Source organism: Mobula birostris, chromosome 7, assembly GCF_030028105.1.
Source record: "Mobula birostris isolate sMobBir1 chromosome 7, sMobBir1.hap1, whole genome shotgun sequence".
In the NCBI taxonomy this organism is placed as follows: Eukaryota; Metazoa; Chordata; class Chondrichthyes; order Myliobatiformes; family Myliobatidae; genus Mobula; species Mobula birostris.
Genome location: NC_092376.1, coordinates 20,955,463 through 20,969,649, shown reverse-complemented (window position 1 = coordinate 20,969,649; position 14,187 = coordinate 20,955,463). Strand labels below are relative to the sequence as shown.

General features: G+C 42.0%; 1 protein-coding gene across 1 annotated transcript in view; it reads right to left on the bottom strand.

The window, feature by feature from the left end:
* cyfip1 (cytoplasmic FMR1 interacting protein 1) overlaps positions 1 to 14,187 on the bottom strand; it is a 153,337-nt gene that overhangs the window by 5,991 nt on the left and 133,159 nt on the right. The window contains exons 27-30 of the mRNA XM_072262714.1: positions 10,663 to 10,793; positions 9,356 to 9,428; positions 5,758 to 5,852; positions 456 to 694 (exon numbers count right to left, since the gene is read on the bottom strand). Coding sequence (XP_072118815.1) covers positions 456 to 694; positions 5,758 to 5,852; positions 9,356 to 9,428; positions 10,663 to 10,793 — 538 coding nt within the window. The remainder of the gene's footprint in view (positions 1 to 455; positions 695 to 5,757; positions 5,853 to 9,355; positions 9,429 to 10,662; positions 10,794 to 14,187) is intronic.

The window sequence follows — 14,187 nt, the reverse complement described above, 5'->3', positions numbered from 1 at the left end:
AGATTCAAGAGACAATTCTAATTCTGGAGACAACACACATGGAGTTCTTAGTGCTTCTAAGATGATCAGTCATTATAAAGCAAACAATATTCAGTAGCACCCCAGTCAGCCATCCTGTTTTGCAAGGTAAATCGAGGTAAACAATGTTAAAGTCAATGGTAGGAGCACTCCAGTAGAAGAAACAAAGTACATACAGAAAATTAAAAGTTCTGAGCCTGCCATTTATTCCCTTCAGGATAAAAGCAAAGCACCCCAACCTCTTAAGTAGATATGCTTTGAACTCTCTGATGAATATTTTTTCAAGAACTTGCTATCATTCACTCAACTTTTCATGAATTCTGATTAATAAGGCACATCATATTTATAATGTGTATCTGTGCCCCCCAGATCAATCACTAGTCAGGGTCAGGGTTTCTGCAGCGTCATGAAGAATGGAAAAAATCACAACCACTTACTCTACAGTGAATTCGTGTGCCCCGACTGGAATACAGTATACAAACTGCATGGCACTCCAGAGTCTGTGGAATTCCACACATTCATCCACGTGCATTACGCCGTTACTCGGAAGGGGTCCTCGCCAAATGGAATCATCCAGGAATTGCTGGATTCTCGTCAAAATCACTTCAAACATGGACAGTCCGCAACAGAGACGCTCCTTTGTCAGCAGATCTCCTTCCCTTGCAATTGCAACTTGCTGTTTATGAAGCCATTTAAGATAAAAACATATTAGTGGCTCAAAAATGACATCAATAACCCCACTCTGCTGCAGACTGATCACCTTAGTTTTAAATTTTAAGTGATTCAAATGGAAAGTAGAAGAGCTGGCTATAATGTATACAACTTTCATAATGACAGCATTTGCATCAACTTGTTCATATGAAATTCTATTTGATATCAGGGAAAGTGGGCGTAGGACCAAGATGTGGCAACCAGTCGTAGTGAGCGGAGAGAACTCAGGTGAGATCCACAAAATAAAGACCATAAGACACAAGAGCAGAATTAGGCCATTCAGCCCATTGAGTTAGCTCTGCCATTCCATCATGGCTGATCCCAGATCCCACCCAACCCCATACACCTGCCTTCTCACCATAAGCTTTGATGCCCTGACCAATCAGGAAACTATCAACTTCTGCCTTAAATATACCCATGGGCCTGGCCTCCGCAGCTGTCTGTGGCAGAGCATTCCACAGATTCACTACTCTCTGGCTAAAAAAGTTCCTCCTTACGTCTGTTCTAAAAGGTCGCCCGTCAGTTTTGAGGCTGTGCCCTCTAGTTCTGGATACCCCCACCATTGGAAACATCCTCTCCACATCCACCTTATCTAGTCCTTTCAACATTCGGTAGGTTTCAATGAGATTCCCCACGCATTCTTCTAAATTCTACTGAGTACAGCCCCAAAGCTGCCAAACACTCCTCATATATTAACCTCTTCACTCCCAGAATCATCCTCGTGAACCTTCTCTGGACCCTCTCCAATGACAACACATCTTTTCAGAGATTTGGAGCCCAAAACTATTGACAATACTCCAAGTGTAGCCTGACTAGTGTGTTATAAAGGCCCAGCATCTCTTTGTTTTTTTAATATATTCTATTCCCCTTAAGATAAATGCCAACATTGCATTTGCCTTCTTTACCACGGACTCAACCTGTAAATTAACCTTCTGGGAGTCTTGCACGAGGACTCTAAAGACCCTTTGCACTGCTGATGTTTGAATTTTTCTCCCCATTTCTGCACTATTGTTCCTTTCAGCAAAATGCATCATCATACATTTCCCAACACTGTATTCTATCTGCCACTTTTTTGCCCATTCTTCCAATTTGTCTAAGTCCTTCTGCAATCCCATTGCTTCCTCAGCACTACCTACCCCTTCATCTATCTTTGTATCATCTGCAAACTTTGCCACCAAGTATCCCAATACTGATCCCTGAGGAACACCACTAGTCACTGGCAGCCAACCAGAAAAGGCCCCCTTTATTCCCACTCACTGCATCCTGCCTGTCAGCCAGTATCTTTCCTGTAACACCATGAGATTTTATCTTGTTATGCAGCCTCAGGAGAGGCACCTTATCAAATGCCTTCTGAAAATCTAAGCATCCACTGCCTCACCTTTGTCCACCTGTTTGTAACTTCCTCGAAGAATTCTAACAGATCTGTCAGGCAAGAGTTCCCTTTACAGAAACCATGCTGATTTTGACTTATTTTATCATTAGTCTCCAAGCCCCCTGAAACCTTGTCCTGAATAATGGATCCCAATACTTTCCCAACCATTGAGGTTAGGCTAACTGGCCTATAATTTTATCTCTTTTGTCTTTCTTAAAGAGTGGAGTGACATTTGCAATTTTCCACTCCTCCGAAACCATGCCAGAATCAAGTGATTCTTTAAATACCATGACCAATGCATCCATTATCTCTTCAGCAATCTCTCTCAGGACTCTGAGATGTAGTCCATCTGGTCCAGGTGACTTACCCACCTTAAGATCTTTGAGTTTGCCTAGCATTTTTTCCTTTGTAATAGCAATGGCACTCATTCCTGCTCCCCAACACTCATGGACCTCTGGCACACCGCTAGTGTCTTCCACACTGAAGACTGAAGCAAAGTACTTATTAAGTTCATCGGCCGTTTCTTTGTCCCCCATTACTACCTCACCAGCATCATTTTCCACTGGTTCAATATCAACTCTCACCTCCGTTTTACTCTTTATATAACTTTAAAAAAACTATATATAAAGCACCTCCTGCTTTATATTATTGGCTAGTTTGCCCTCATATTTAATCTTTTTCCCTCTTCTGGCCGTTTTTAGTTGCCTTTTGTTGGATTTTAAAAACTTCTGAATCATTCAACTTCCTTTTGCTATGTTATATGTCCTTTCCTTGGCTGTTATGCAGTCCTCACCTTCCTTGTCAGCCTTGGTTCCCTACCTCTGCCATTTAAGAGCAACTTCTTCTGTGGGACATATCTATCTTGTGCCTTGTGAACTATTCCCAGAAACTTCAGCTACTCCACCATCTCCACCAGTATCCTCAGCCAATCCACCTGGGCAAGCTCCTCTCTCATGCCTTTGTAAATCCCTTTATTCCATTGTAATATTGATAAATTTGACTTGTGCTTCTCCCTCTGAAATTGCAGTATGAATTCAGTCATATTATAATCACTGCCTCCCAAGGGATCCTTTACCTTAAGATCCCTAATAAAATCTGGATTATTACACAACACCCAATCTAAGACAGCCTTTCCCCTAGTATGCTCAAGCACACGCTGCTCTAAAAAGCCATCTCGTAGGCATTCAACAAATTCCCTCTTATGATCTGACACCAACCTGACTTTCCCAATCCTCTTGCATATTGAAGTCCCCCATTACAATTGTGACATTACCCTTACTATACGCCTTTTCCAGCTCAGAACAGAAAGAGAAAGAACAAAACAGAAATAACCACAAAACCAGAAAGAACTTTATAATTGTTCAGGTGACACAGACTCAGTGGCCACTTTACTAGGTACACCTCAAAATTCAGTGTGGTCTTCTGCTGCTGCTGCAACCCATCCACATCAAGGTTCGCTGTGTTGTGCGTTCAGAGATGCCATTTTGCATACCACGGTTGCAAAATGTGTTTATTTGAATTGTTGTCACTTTCCTGTCAGCTTGAACCAGTCTGGTCATTCTCTTCTGAACTCTCTCATTAACAGGGCGTTTTCACCCCCAGAACTGTCACTCATTTGACTTTTTTGGGTTTTTGTTTTTGCACCATTCTCTGTAAATTATAGAGACTTGTCCATGTAAATCCCAGGAGACCACAGCTTCTTAGATACTCAAACCACCCTGTCTGACACTAACTATCTTTCCATGGTCAAAGTCACTTAGATCACATTTCTTTCTCATTCTGATGTTTGGTCTGAACAACAACTGAGCCCCTTGACCATGTCTGCATGCTTTTATGCACTGAGTTGTTACCACATCATTAGCTGATTAGATATTTGCATTAAGAAGCAGGTGTAACGGTGTACCTAATAAAATGGCCACTGAGAGCAAAACAGTTGAATTAACACTTCATGTTAAAGACCCTTCATCCTAACTGGTAAAGTCAGCAAATTCAAATTTTAATTATTTTGCACTCCATAGGTACTGCCTAACCTGCTGAGTATGTTTAGCATTTTCTTGTTTTTTTTATTTCTGATTTCAGCATTCATAACTCTCGTGCAAGGTAAAATATTAGCCTATCTAATTGGTTTCAATTTTCTGGAGGTCAGAGTAAAAAGAATTTTGTCACAAACTCAGTCGGTTGGCCCTAACCCTAATCCTAAGTCTTTGGAATGTGGGAGGAAACTCACACGGTCACAGGGAAAACAAACAAACTTGCAGACGGCAGCAGCAATTACTGAGTGCTGTCTGGCACTGTAAAGTGATGCACTAATCACTATGCTCCCGTATAGCATGATGCTATTCTAGACAGTTTATCACTCTCGTAGCTCCTGTGTGGTGTCTTTCAGTCCAAATGTGACGAAGTGTTGCTGTACATCATATACAGTTTTACTGTTGAAAAATGAAGTTATACCCCACTAGGCCATAAAATTCAGTTGCTTTTAAAAGAAAGGGTAAGAACTTGCATTGAGGCTTTCGATCACAAACTGACTCAATGTCTTACAAGGTCAAACAGTGGTAGGAAACTTTGTTCTTGCTCTTTTTGAATCTACCACAGGATTTACAAAGTAACAGTGCTGTGGCAAACAGCAGATGCTCAGAAGTACTTACTGCTTCTTAAATAATACTAATATACCTGCCTCAATCACTTCTTCTGCAGCTCGTTTTATAGACCCACCACCCTTCGAGTGAAACTTGCCCCTTTCACCCTAAATTTATGCTCCTAGTTTTTAGTCTCTCCTACCCCAGAAAAAACACTGTTACCATGCACCTATCTATGCGTCTTATCATTTTAAACATTTCTGTACAGTCATCCTCTCAACCTCCTATGTTCCAGGGAATAAAGACCTAGTCTGGCCAACCTTCTCCTATAACTCAATCACCATCCTCAAACCTTTTCTGCACTCTTTCCAGTTGAACCACATCTTTCCTATAAAAGGGTGACCAAAACCACACACACTACCCCAAGTGAGACTTCAACAAAAACTTACACAACTGCAACATGATGTTCCAACTCCTATACTCAATGCATTGACTTTCAAAGAGCAACGCCTTTTTCTCCACCCCATCCTCAATGATCACTGTTTTCAATGACCTATGCACTCATCCACCAAAGTCCCTCTGTTTCATGACACGCTCCACTGTACAACCATTTATAGTAAAAGTTCTACACTGGTTTGACTTTTTTTAAAATGCATCACCTCATATTGAAATCCATTTGCTACTCCCCTGCCCACTTCCTTAACTGATCAAGATCTCCTTGCAATCTACAATAACCTTCTTCACCATCAATGTCCTAATTTTGTGTCATCTGAAAACCTAATGATCAAAACTTGTGCATTTGCATCCAAATCATTTATATGGATAATGAACAACAATGGCACACCCCTAATCACCAGCCTCCATTTCTATAAACAACCATCAATCATCGATACGGATGCATACTGGGAGTAGAAAACCAGATATGATTTGTTAGTAGCTGACAAACCAACGGAAGTTTACATAAATTAGAAAAACAAATGTAAAAGATACTTTCATGTGCTTTATATTTAGGTAGTCTGCAAATTCTTATAACTTTGAAAACAAGTGGCTTACAGTAGAGTTCCAATGAAAAATTACCTGAGGTGTTCCAAGTCGCTCTATCAACGGGACAAGGTGAAGTGGAGCATACTTGGCTTCCAGTCTTTTCATCTTTGTGTCTAACCTCTCACCTTCTGTTGGATTAAAAATTGACAGATGTAACTTGTAATTTTTAAAATTTATTCACAGGAACTGTTAATTTGCTGACTAAATTAGGATTTATTATTCACTCCAACACACTTTTGAATGGCCTGAAAATGAAGTGGTCAGTGAATCAGATAAGTTTTTCAAGACAATCTAGTAGTTTAGCATTATCAACATAAACCTTATGGTCCAGGTTTAACTAAATACGTGAATTAAAAAGTTCTCCAGCTGTCAAAGTAGAAATCAATGATACAGAGCAATAATCCAAAATTGCAGGTCGAGCAACCTAATGACAACACTACTAATAACCCTGGCTAGAATTCCCACCTTCAGATGTTCTCTGGCCAAACCAGAGGGTTCTTTTTTTAAAAAATTAAGCCAAAATTAGATCACTGAGTTTCATGTTCTGTGAGTTGATCTAACCTCTCTTTATGCATCTAATTCTATACACCGTACTGTATTTTACTCAATGCAAAATCAGTGGACTTAAATGGAACTAAAACTTCACCAACAATTCTGCTAATTAAAATTTTCTGTTTAAGAACATTAATTACTCTTTTATCTTTCAATCAAAATTTTTAAAAAATGTATGCAAAAGAAATTAAGCTTCATTCTGAAGATTGAATTGACCTGATAGTTTCAACCACATACTCTTTAAGAATTTCGTTAACCTAAAGACAGCACTGAAACAGTTGATAGATACAGTACTTAGATAGGGTCACAAAGGGAGCTTTTGCCACACTGGCTCTCATAAATCTGAGCATTGAGTATAGGAATTGGGATATTATGTTAAAATTGTAGAACTCTTTGGTAAAGATAAATTTGGAATATTGTGTGTAGTTCTAATCACCTACCTACAGGAAAGGTATCAGTAAGATTAAGAATACAGAAAAAAAATTACAAGGATGTTTCTGGGACTTGAGGATGAGTTACTTAGAAACATAGAAAACTTACAGCACAATACAGGCCCTTTGACCCACAAAGATGTGCCGAACATGTCCCTGCCTTAGAACTACCTAGGCTTTACCCGTAGCCCTCTATTTGTCTAAGCTCCATGTAGTCATCCAGGAGTCTCTTAAAAGACCCTATCGTTTTCGCCTCCACCACTGCCACCGGCAGCCCATTCCACGCACTCACCCTCTCTGAGTAAAAAACCTACCTCTGACATCTCCTCTGTACCTTCTTCCAAGCACCTTAAAACTATGCCCTCTCGTGCTAGCCATTTCAGCCCTGGGGAAAAGCCTCTGACTATCCACACGATCAATGCCTCTGATTATCTTATACACCTCTATCAAGTTAGCTCTCATCCTCCGTCGCTCCAAGGAGAAAAGGCCGAGTTCACTCAACCTATTCTCATAAGGCATACTCCCCAATCCAGGCAACATCCTTGTAAATCTCCTCTGCACCCTTTCTATGGTTTCCATGTCCTTCCTTTAGTTAGGCAACCAGAACTGAGCACAGTACTTGAAGTGGGGTCTGACCAGTGTCCTATATAGCTGCAACATTACCTCTCCGCTCTTACACTTAATCCCACAGTTGATGAAACCCAATGCACCGTATGCCTTCTTAAACACAGAGTCAACCTGTATAGCAGCTTTGACTGTCCTATGGACTCGGACCTCAAGATCCCTCTGATCCTCCACACTGCCAAGGGTCTTACCATTAATACTATATTCTGCCGTCATATCTGACCTACCAAAGTGAACAACCTTACACTTATCTGGGTTAAACTCCATCTGCCACCTCTCAGCCCAGTTTTGTATCCTATCAATGTCCCGCTGTAACCTCTGACAGCCCTCCACACTATCCACAACACCCCCAACCTTTGTGTCATCAGCAAATTTACTAACCCATCCCTCCAATTCCTCATCCAGGTCACTTATAAAAATCACAAGGAGTAGGGGTCCCAGAACAGATCCCTGAGGTACACCACTGATCACCGACCTCCATGCAGAATATGACCCGTCTACAACAACTCTTTGCCTTCCGTGGGCAAGCCAGTTCTGGATCTACAAAGCAATGTCCCCTTGGATCCCATGCCTCCTTATAGGGAACGGTTGAATAGGTTAGGACATTTTTTTCCCTGGAGTTTAGGAGAATGAAGGAAGATTTGATAGAGTTGTACAGAATTATAGGGTAAATGTAAGCAGGCATTTTCCTGAGATTGGGTGACATGAGAAATGGAGGTCATGGGTTAATTTGGATAAGTACATGGATGGGTGGGGTGTATGGGGTGTCTAGGGAGAGGTAGCACCTCTGGTGGGGGGGGGGGGCTGCCGTGCCTTTTTCAGGACAGCTCGTCCACCTTTGGTCCCCTCCTGGCGCTCAGCTCTCACCTGTGGCTCCAAGTAGCCGTAACACACGCAGCGGCCACACCCCGGTAAACCGTCTCGGCAGCCTGGCCAAACCAGGTGAGGGTAGCCAACGGGTCTTTGACCCTCAGTGAGGTAGGGGATCTGCCTATCCCAACGTGTGAAGTCTGGCCCTGGCAGATTGAGCAGAGGAGACTGATTAATGGTCCAACGGTCAAGAAGGCAGGCCAGCAGGTGTTGGTGGAGTGCTAAGAGCACAACAAGGCACTTAGACATCCTGGTCATCCACTGCAAGAGGTGGTGTCCTCTTTACTCATACCTGGCAGAAGGCAATAGGCAAACCACTGCTGTAATCTGCTATGTACCTGATTTTCTGATTTTCCAATATGTCACAGCGGCATGGAGGGAAATCGTCCGCCAATTGGAAATTCCAGATGTGACCTACAATGCGACATGGATGGGAGGGGAATGAAGTGCGATTGGTTCAGATATGGGTCAATGGGACTAGGCAAAACAACAGTTTGGCACGGACTAGTTGGAATGGAAGGGCTTGTTTTTGTCCTGTGATGCTCTATGAGTCCATAGATTAATTTCAATGTGGTCACTAGTTTACTCCATTGAAAACTCCTTACCAATTTAAGGCTGATTTATACTTGTGCGTACGGGCTACGCCGTAGGCCTGATTTATACTTTTGCGTAGCTCTACGCCGTAGCGAGCATGCATAGTTGTGTCTGCGTTGCTCTGCAATTCACCGTCAAAACACTAGTTGGCGTTGGGGTTTCTATGCCACTGTGTTGAGTTTCTTCGTGAGAGACACGGACAAGGAAATGCATTTCAAATATTTTTGGATGTCGGCAGGCAGATTTGATGATTTAGTCCATCGTCTCCAACCATTTATTTCAGATCAGTGTACAGACATGGCGGAGAAAAGCAACCGGAAGTGCGATGCTACCAAGCAGGCCAATCACAGTTGTGCTGTCTGCGTCGCTGCGACACGTGAGTTACATTTTTGGGTAGATGCACATCACCCTACGGCATAGGGTACATGGTTCCTACGACGTACATTTGACGCAGAAGTATAAATTGGGCTTTACTCCTTTGAGAACCTCTTACATTTCCTGTTACCAGCAACTAGAATATCTCACTGGACAGTAAGCTATCAGTGCTCTCAGCAAATTACCTTTGATGTAGATTCTTGGCAAAATGTTCTGGAAAGGTGCTGCATGTAGCAGGTCACAGACTTCTTCTAAAGACTAGACAAGACAAGAGACAACAAACATAACTATTCAGGCAACACACATCAAAGTTGCTGGTGAACGCAGCAGGCCAGGCAGCACCTGTAGGAAGAGGTGCAGTCGACGTTTCAGGCCGAGACCCTTCGTCAGGACTAACAATTCAGAGCTGTTGTAGATAATGAGGGAAATTTGTTTGCATTACATTTAAAAATTACTTGTGAAATGGTTTTAATTGTTGAATCATTAATTCTTAATTCAATCAGAAGCAGATGTGTGCGATGGATCAATGCATTATTAGCAGGCTAGGTTTTTCCGTGAATATTGATCAGGGAGAACTGGGAGTCAGGAATAAAATGCAAATGAATGATTCAATACTGAGTCTCAAATAAAAGTCTGAAGTATAGAGCACTTTTAAAAGGAAAAGATTGCAGGGCTGTGGGGTAGAACCAAGTGAACAGTTCCCATAGAGCTGCACATGCACTGAGTTCAATGATGCAGTGTCAGTGGTGGCCTTTTTATAAGCAGTCAGAACTGTAAGTGAAATAAATTATCCTCATTCTGACATTAGAAGGTCTGAAAAGCTACTTGCAAACATGCATAATAAGTGTGAGTACACCATAGCAAATTAAAACTACCAGTTAACCGTACTCCTTGTTAGCAACCAAGCAGACAATGAGAAAGTACATCAGATTTTAGTTTTATTTATTTGAAGATGAAGTCTCCCTGCTGTCAGGGGCTTTCATGGACTTGAATGCATCATATATCCTGGAGGAAATAACCTCGTAGTGAAGGGTGGGGCAGAGCACACCATTTAGCATAGTTGCCTCACAGCTTCAGAGATTAATCCTGACGTTGGCTGCCGACTGCAAGGGGTTTGCACACACTCCCATGTCCATCAGGTTCCCCCGCGTCATAAGCAAATGCTAATTCCAAATTTCATGTTAATGTAGATAAGTGACAAAAACAAACAACCAAGAAGTTGATGGGTATGTGGGGCAGAGTAAAGAGCTAGAGTGAAGTAGTGAGGAATAGGGGTAATAGGATTCTCGCTGGATTCAATGGACTGAATAGCCTCCTGCCTCATTATACGTACGCTAAGTTGTAATACCTGCCGATATTTTATAAACCTAATGGAGTTAATTAAAATGTTCCAACGTGGCCACAATTGTAAAGGATTGAAATGTGATTGCTGTGTAGAACTCTGAGCATGTGCACTAATCCTGGTCCTTCAGAAATGAGCAATTCTACCTACCAGACTCTGCTCGATTAGAAGACAAAAGAGGACCGCATTTCCAACTTCTCGTAAATTCTGGAAGCATACAGTCTTCAGTTCTGCATATTCTACAATATCTTTTAGCTGGTGGTGGAAGAATTCCAGAATTCCTGTTTAGAAACAAAAATTTGAGTCAGAGTCACACAACATAGAAACAAGACCCTTAATCTACTTTGTTCATATTGACCAAGCACCCATACACAGTTATCCCATTAACCACCATTTTGCCCATAGCCTATTATGCCCTGGTGATTCAACTGCTCATCCAGATAGTTTTTAAACATTGTGAGAGTATCTGTTTCCATTATCTCCTCAGTTTATGAGATCCAGATTACCGCTCCCTGGGTGAAAAACTTCTTTCTCTCATCCTTCTAAATTTCTTAATCCTCACCTTAAACTTATGTTTAAGACACTTCTGCCATGGGAAAAAATGTATGACCATTTACCCCTTCTATGCCTCTCATAATACTTTTAAAAATTTATTTCAAGATACAGCACGGTAACAGGCCCTTCTGGAAAACAAGCCCCCACCACCCAATCACACCCTGTGACCAATTAATTTACTAACATCTTCGGAATGTGGGAGGAAACCAGAGCACTCAGAGGAAACCAATATGGTCACAGGGAGAACATAAAAACTCCTTACAGACAACGGCAACATTGCTACTATGCTGCGCTTAATAATGAGCCGAGGATCCAGTCTATTGACTCCCAATGCGCCACTCTGCTGCTCAATAGAAAATGTTGGAAACAGATAGTTGTCAGATTTCAAACCTGTGTGGGGAAACACCAACAGGTTTTGAACCTATTGCTTTAGCCACTCAGATACGACAACCATCCTTCTATCAAGATCCTCCCTTAGCCTCCTCTACAGTCTCCTAATAACTGAAATATTCCACTCCAGGCAACATCCTGGTCAATCCCCTCTGCATCCTCTCCAGTGTAACCACATTCTTCCTGTGGTGTAGCCATAATATTTCAGCAGTGGGGTAACCAACGTTTTTTTAAGTTGAACCCAGAATTCCTATGCTTATACTCTTCTCTCTGCAAGTACCTTCCTTGCTTTCTTCATGATCCTATTTACCTGCGCTACTTCAGGGATCCTTGGACGTTCACCAAGATCCATATATTTGTCAGTACTCCCTATGGCCTAACCACTCATGGTATATGTTCTATTCATATTAGGATTGAATTCCATCTGACATTGCCCTGCTTAGCATTCTGCAGCCCAAGACTACCAACACCACCACCAACTTCCACAGGGTTCTCAGATCATATGAGAGGTTTGGGAGGTGAGATATGGTCCAGGTGTAGTGATGGAATCAGGAAGAAGATCAGGTCTGCATGGACTAGATGAGTTGAAGGGCCTGTTTCTGTGTTGTAATACTCTATGATGGTTATCATCTTGTGTGCAGAGCATAGGCAGGGACAACATAACCCATCACACAGTGGTTCCATCAGATAGCAGGTCCGATATAACAGAGCTTCAGATCAGATACTGAAATAAAGTTTGACTGTGCCGCAATAAAAGAACAATAAATTTAAACAACTTTGAATGTAATTCTCCTTTCACAAAGAAACAAAGTACATAAAGATGGAAGTTGATTATTCGGGATTGAATGACTTTTCAATCAATGATAAAAACACCTCTGTATGTTGCTTGGATTTCCAGCATTTCCTCTTGTTTTTGACACCAACAAAGAATGCCAGTCGTTCACTTCATTCATTCAAGATTACTCCATTCAATGCAGGCTGGCACTTCCATTGTATCCTGGATAACGGACTACCTGACTGGCACACCATGGTTTGTGCAGCTTCAAAGCTGTGTGTCAGACACGGCTAGAAGCAACACTGGGGCCCCACAGAGGACTGTATTGGCTCTTTTCTTGTTTACCCTGTACACATTGGACTTTAGATAAAATACTGAGTCATGTCATCCGCAGAAATTCTCTGATGACTCAGCAAAAGTTGGTGTACAAAGGGAGGACGGGAGAATACATACAGGGCCCTGGTGGAGGACTTTGTCAAATGGCACAAGCGGAATCATCAGCAGCTCAATATCAGTAAGACAAAGGAGATGGTAAAGGACTTTAGGAAGACTAAGTCGGCACTGCTCCCTGTTACTATTGATGGTGAAAATGTGGATGTGGTGACCAGGGGCATCTAGGGATGCACCTGGATGACAGACTTGTGTGGAGCACCAGCACAGAGGCTGTGTACAAGAATGGCTAAAGTTGCCTTCACCTCCTGAGGAGATTGAGGTCCTTTGAAGTATGCAGGCCTCTTCTTTACATGTTCTACCAGTCTTTTGTCGCCAGTACGGTCTTCTATGTAGTGGTGAGCTGAGGCAATGGCATCAACACAGGTGATGCCAACAGGCTCAATAAACTAGTTAGAAAGACTGGCTCTGTTATAGGAGTGAAACTGGACACACTGGAGGCTATCGTAGAACAAAGGACCCTATGGAAAATCCTGGCAATTCTAGACAATGTTTTTCACCCTCTGCATGCCACCTTGGCTGAACAGAGGAGCACTTTTAGTTATAGACTAAGACAACTGCCCTGCTCCAAAGAGCGCTATATGAGGTCATTCTTATCCTCGGCCGCCAGGCTCTATAATGAGTCAATCTATAGCTGGGGAACTGATGAGCCCCTCCTAGTTGTGGTAACTTACTTTTTATTCTTTCTTACTTTTCTAATACTTGTATATCTGTGCACTTGTAATGCTACTGTGATACTGTAATTTCCTTTGGAATCAATAAAGTATCTATCTGTTTGATGTCATTTCCAGTACACAAGTGTAAAGGAGAATGAAATAATTGCTACTCCAGGTCTGATGCAGAACAAAAATACATAGTAAGATAAAGATCACAATAATAGTAATTAAAAAAATAGCTTATACACAAAGATTGAAGTGTATGTCCATAAAATGATGCCAGGCACAGGAGTGCTTGTATATAAATGATAGTCATAGTCATACTTTATTGATCCCAGGGGGAAATTGGTTTTCGTTACAGTTGCACCATAAATAATAAATAATAATAGAACCATAAAGAGTTAAATAGTAATATGTAAATTATGCCAGTAAATTATGAAATAAGTCCAGGACCAGCCTATTGGCTCAGGGTGTCTGACCCTCCAAGGGAGGAGTTGTAAAGTTTGATGGCCACAGGCAGGAATGACTTCCTATGACGCTCTGTGTTGCATCTTGGTGGAATGAGTCTTTGGCTGAATGTACTCCTGTGCCCAACCAGTACATTATGTAGTGGATGGGAGACATTGTCCAAGACGGCATGCAACCTAGACAGCATCCTCTTTTCAGACACCACCGTCAGAGTCCAGTTCCATCCCCACAACATCACTGGCCTTACGAATCAGTTTGTTGATTCTGTTGGTGTCTGCTACCCTCAGCCTGCTGCCCCAGCACACAACAGCAAACATGATCGCATTGGCTACCACAGACTCGTAGAACATCCTCAGCATCGTCCGGCAGATGTTAAAGGAC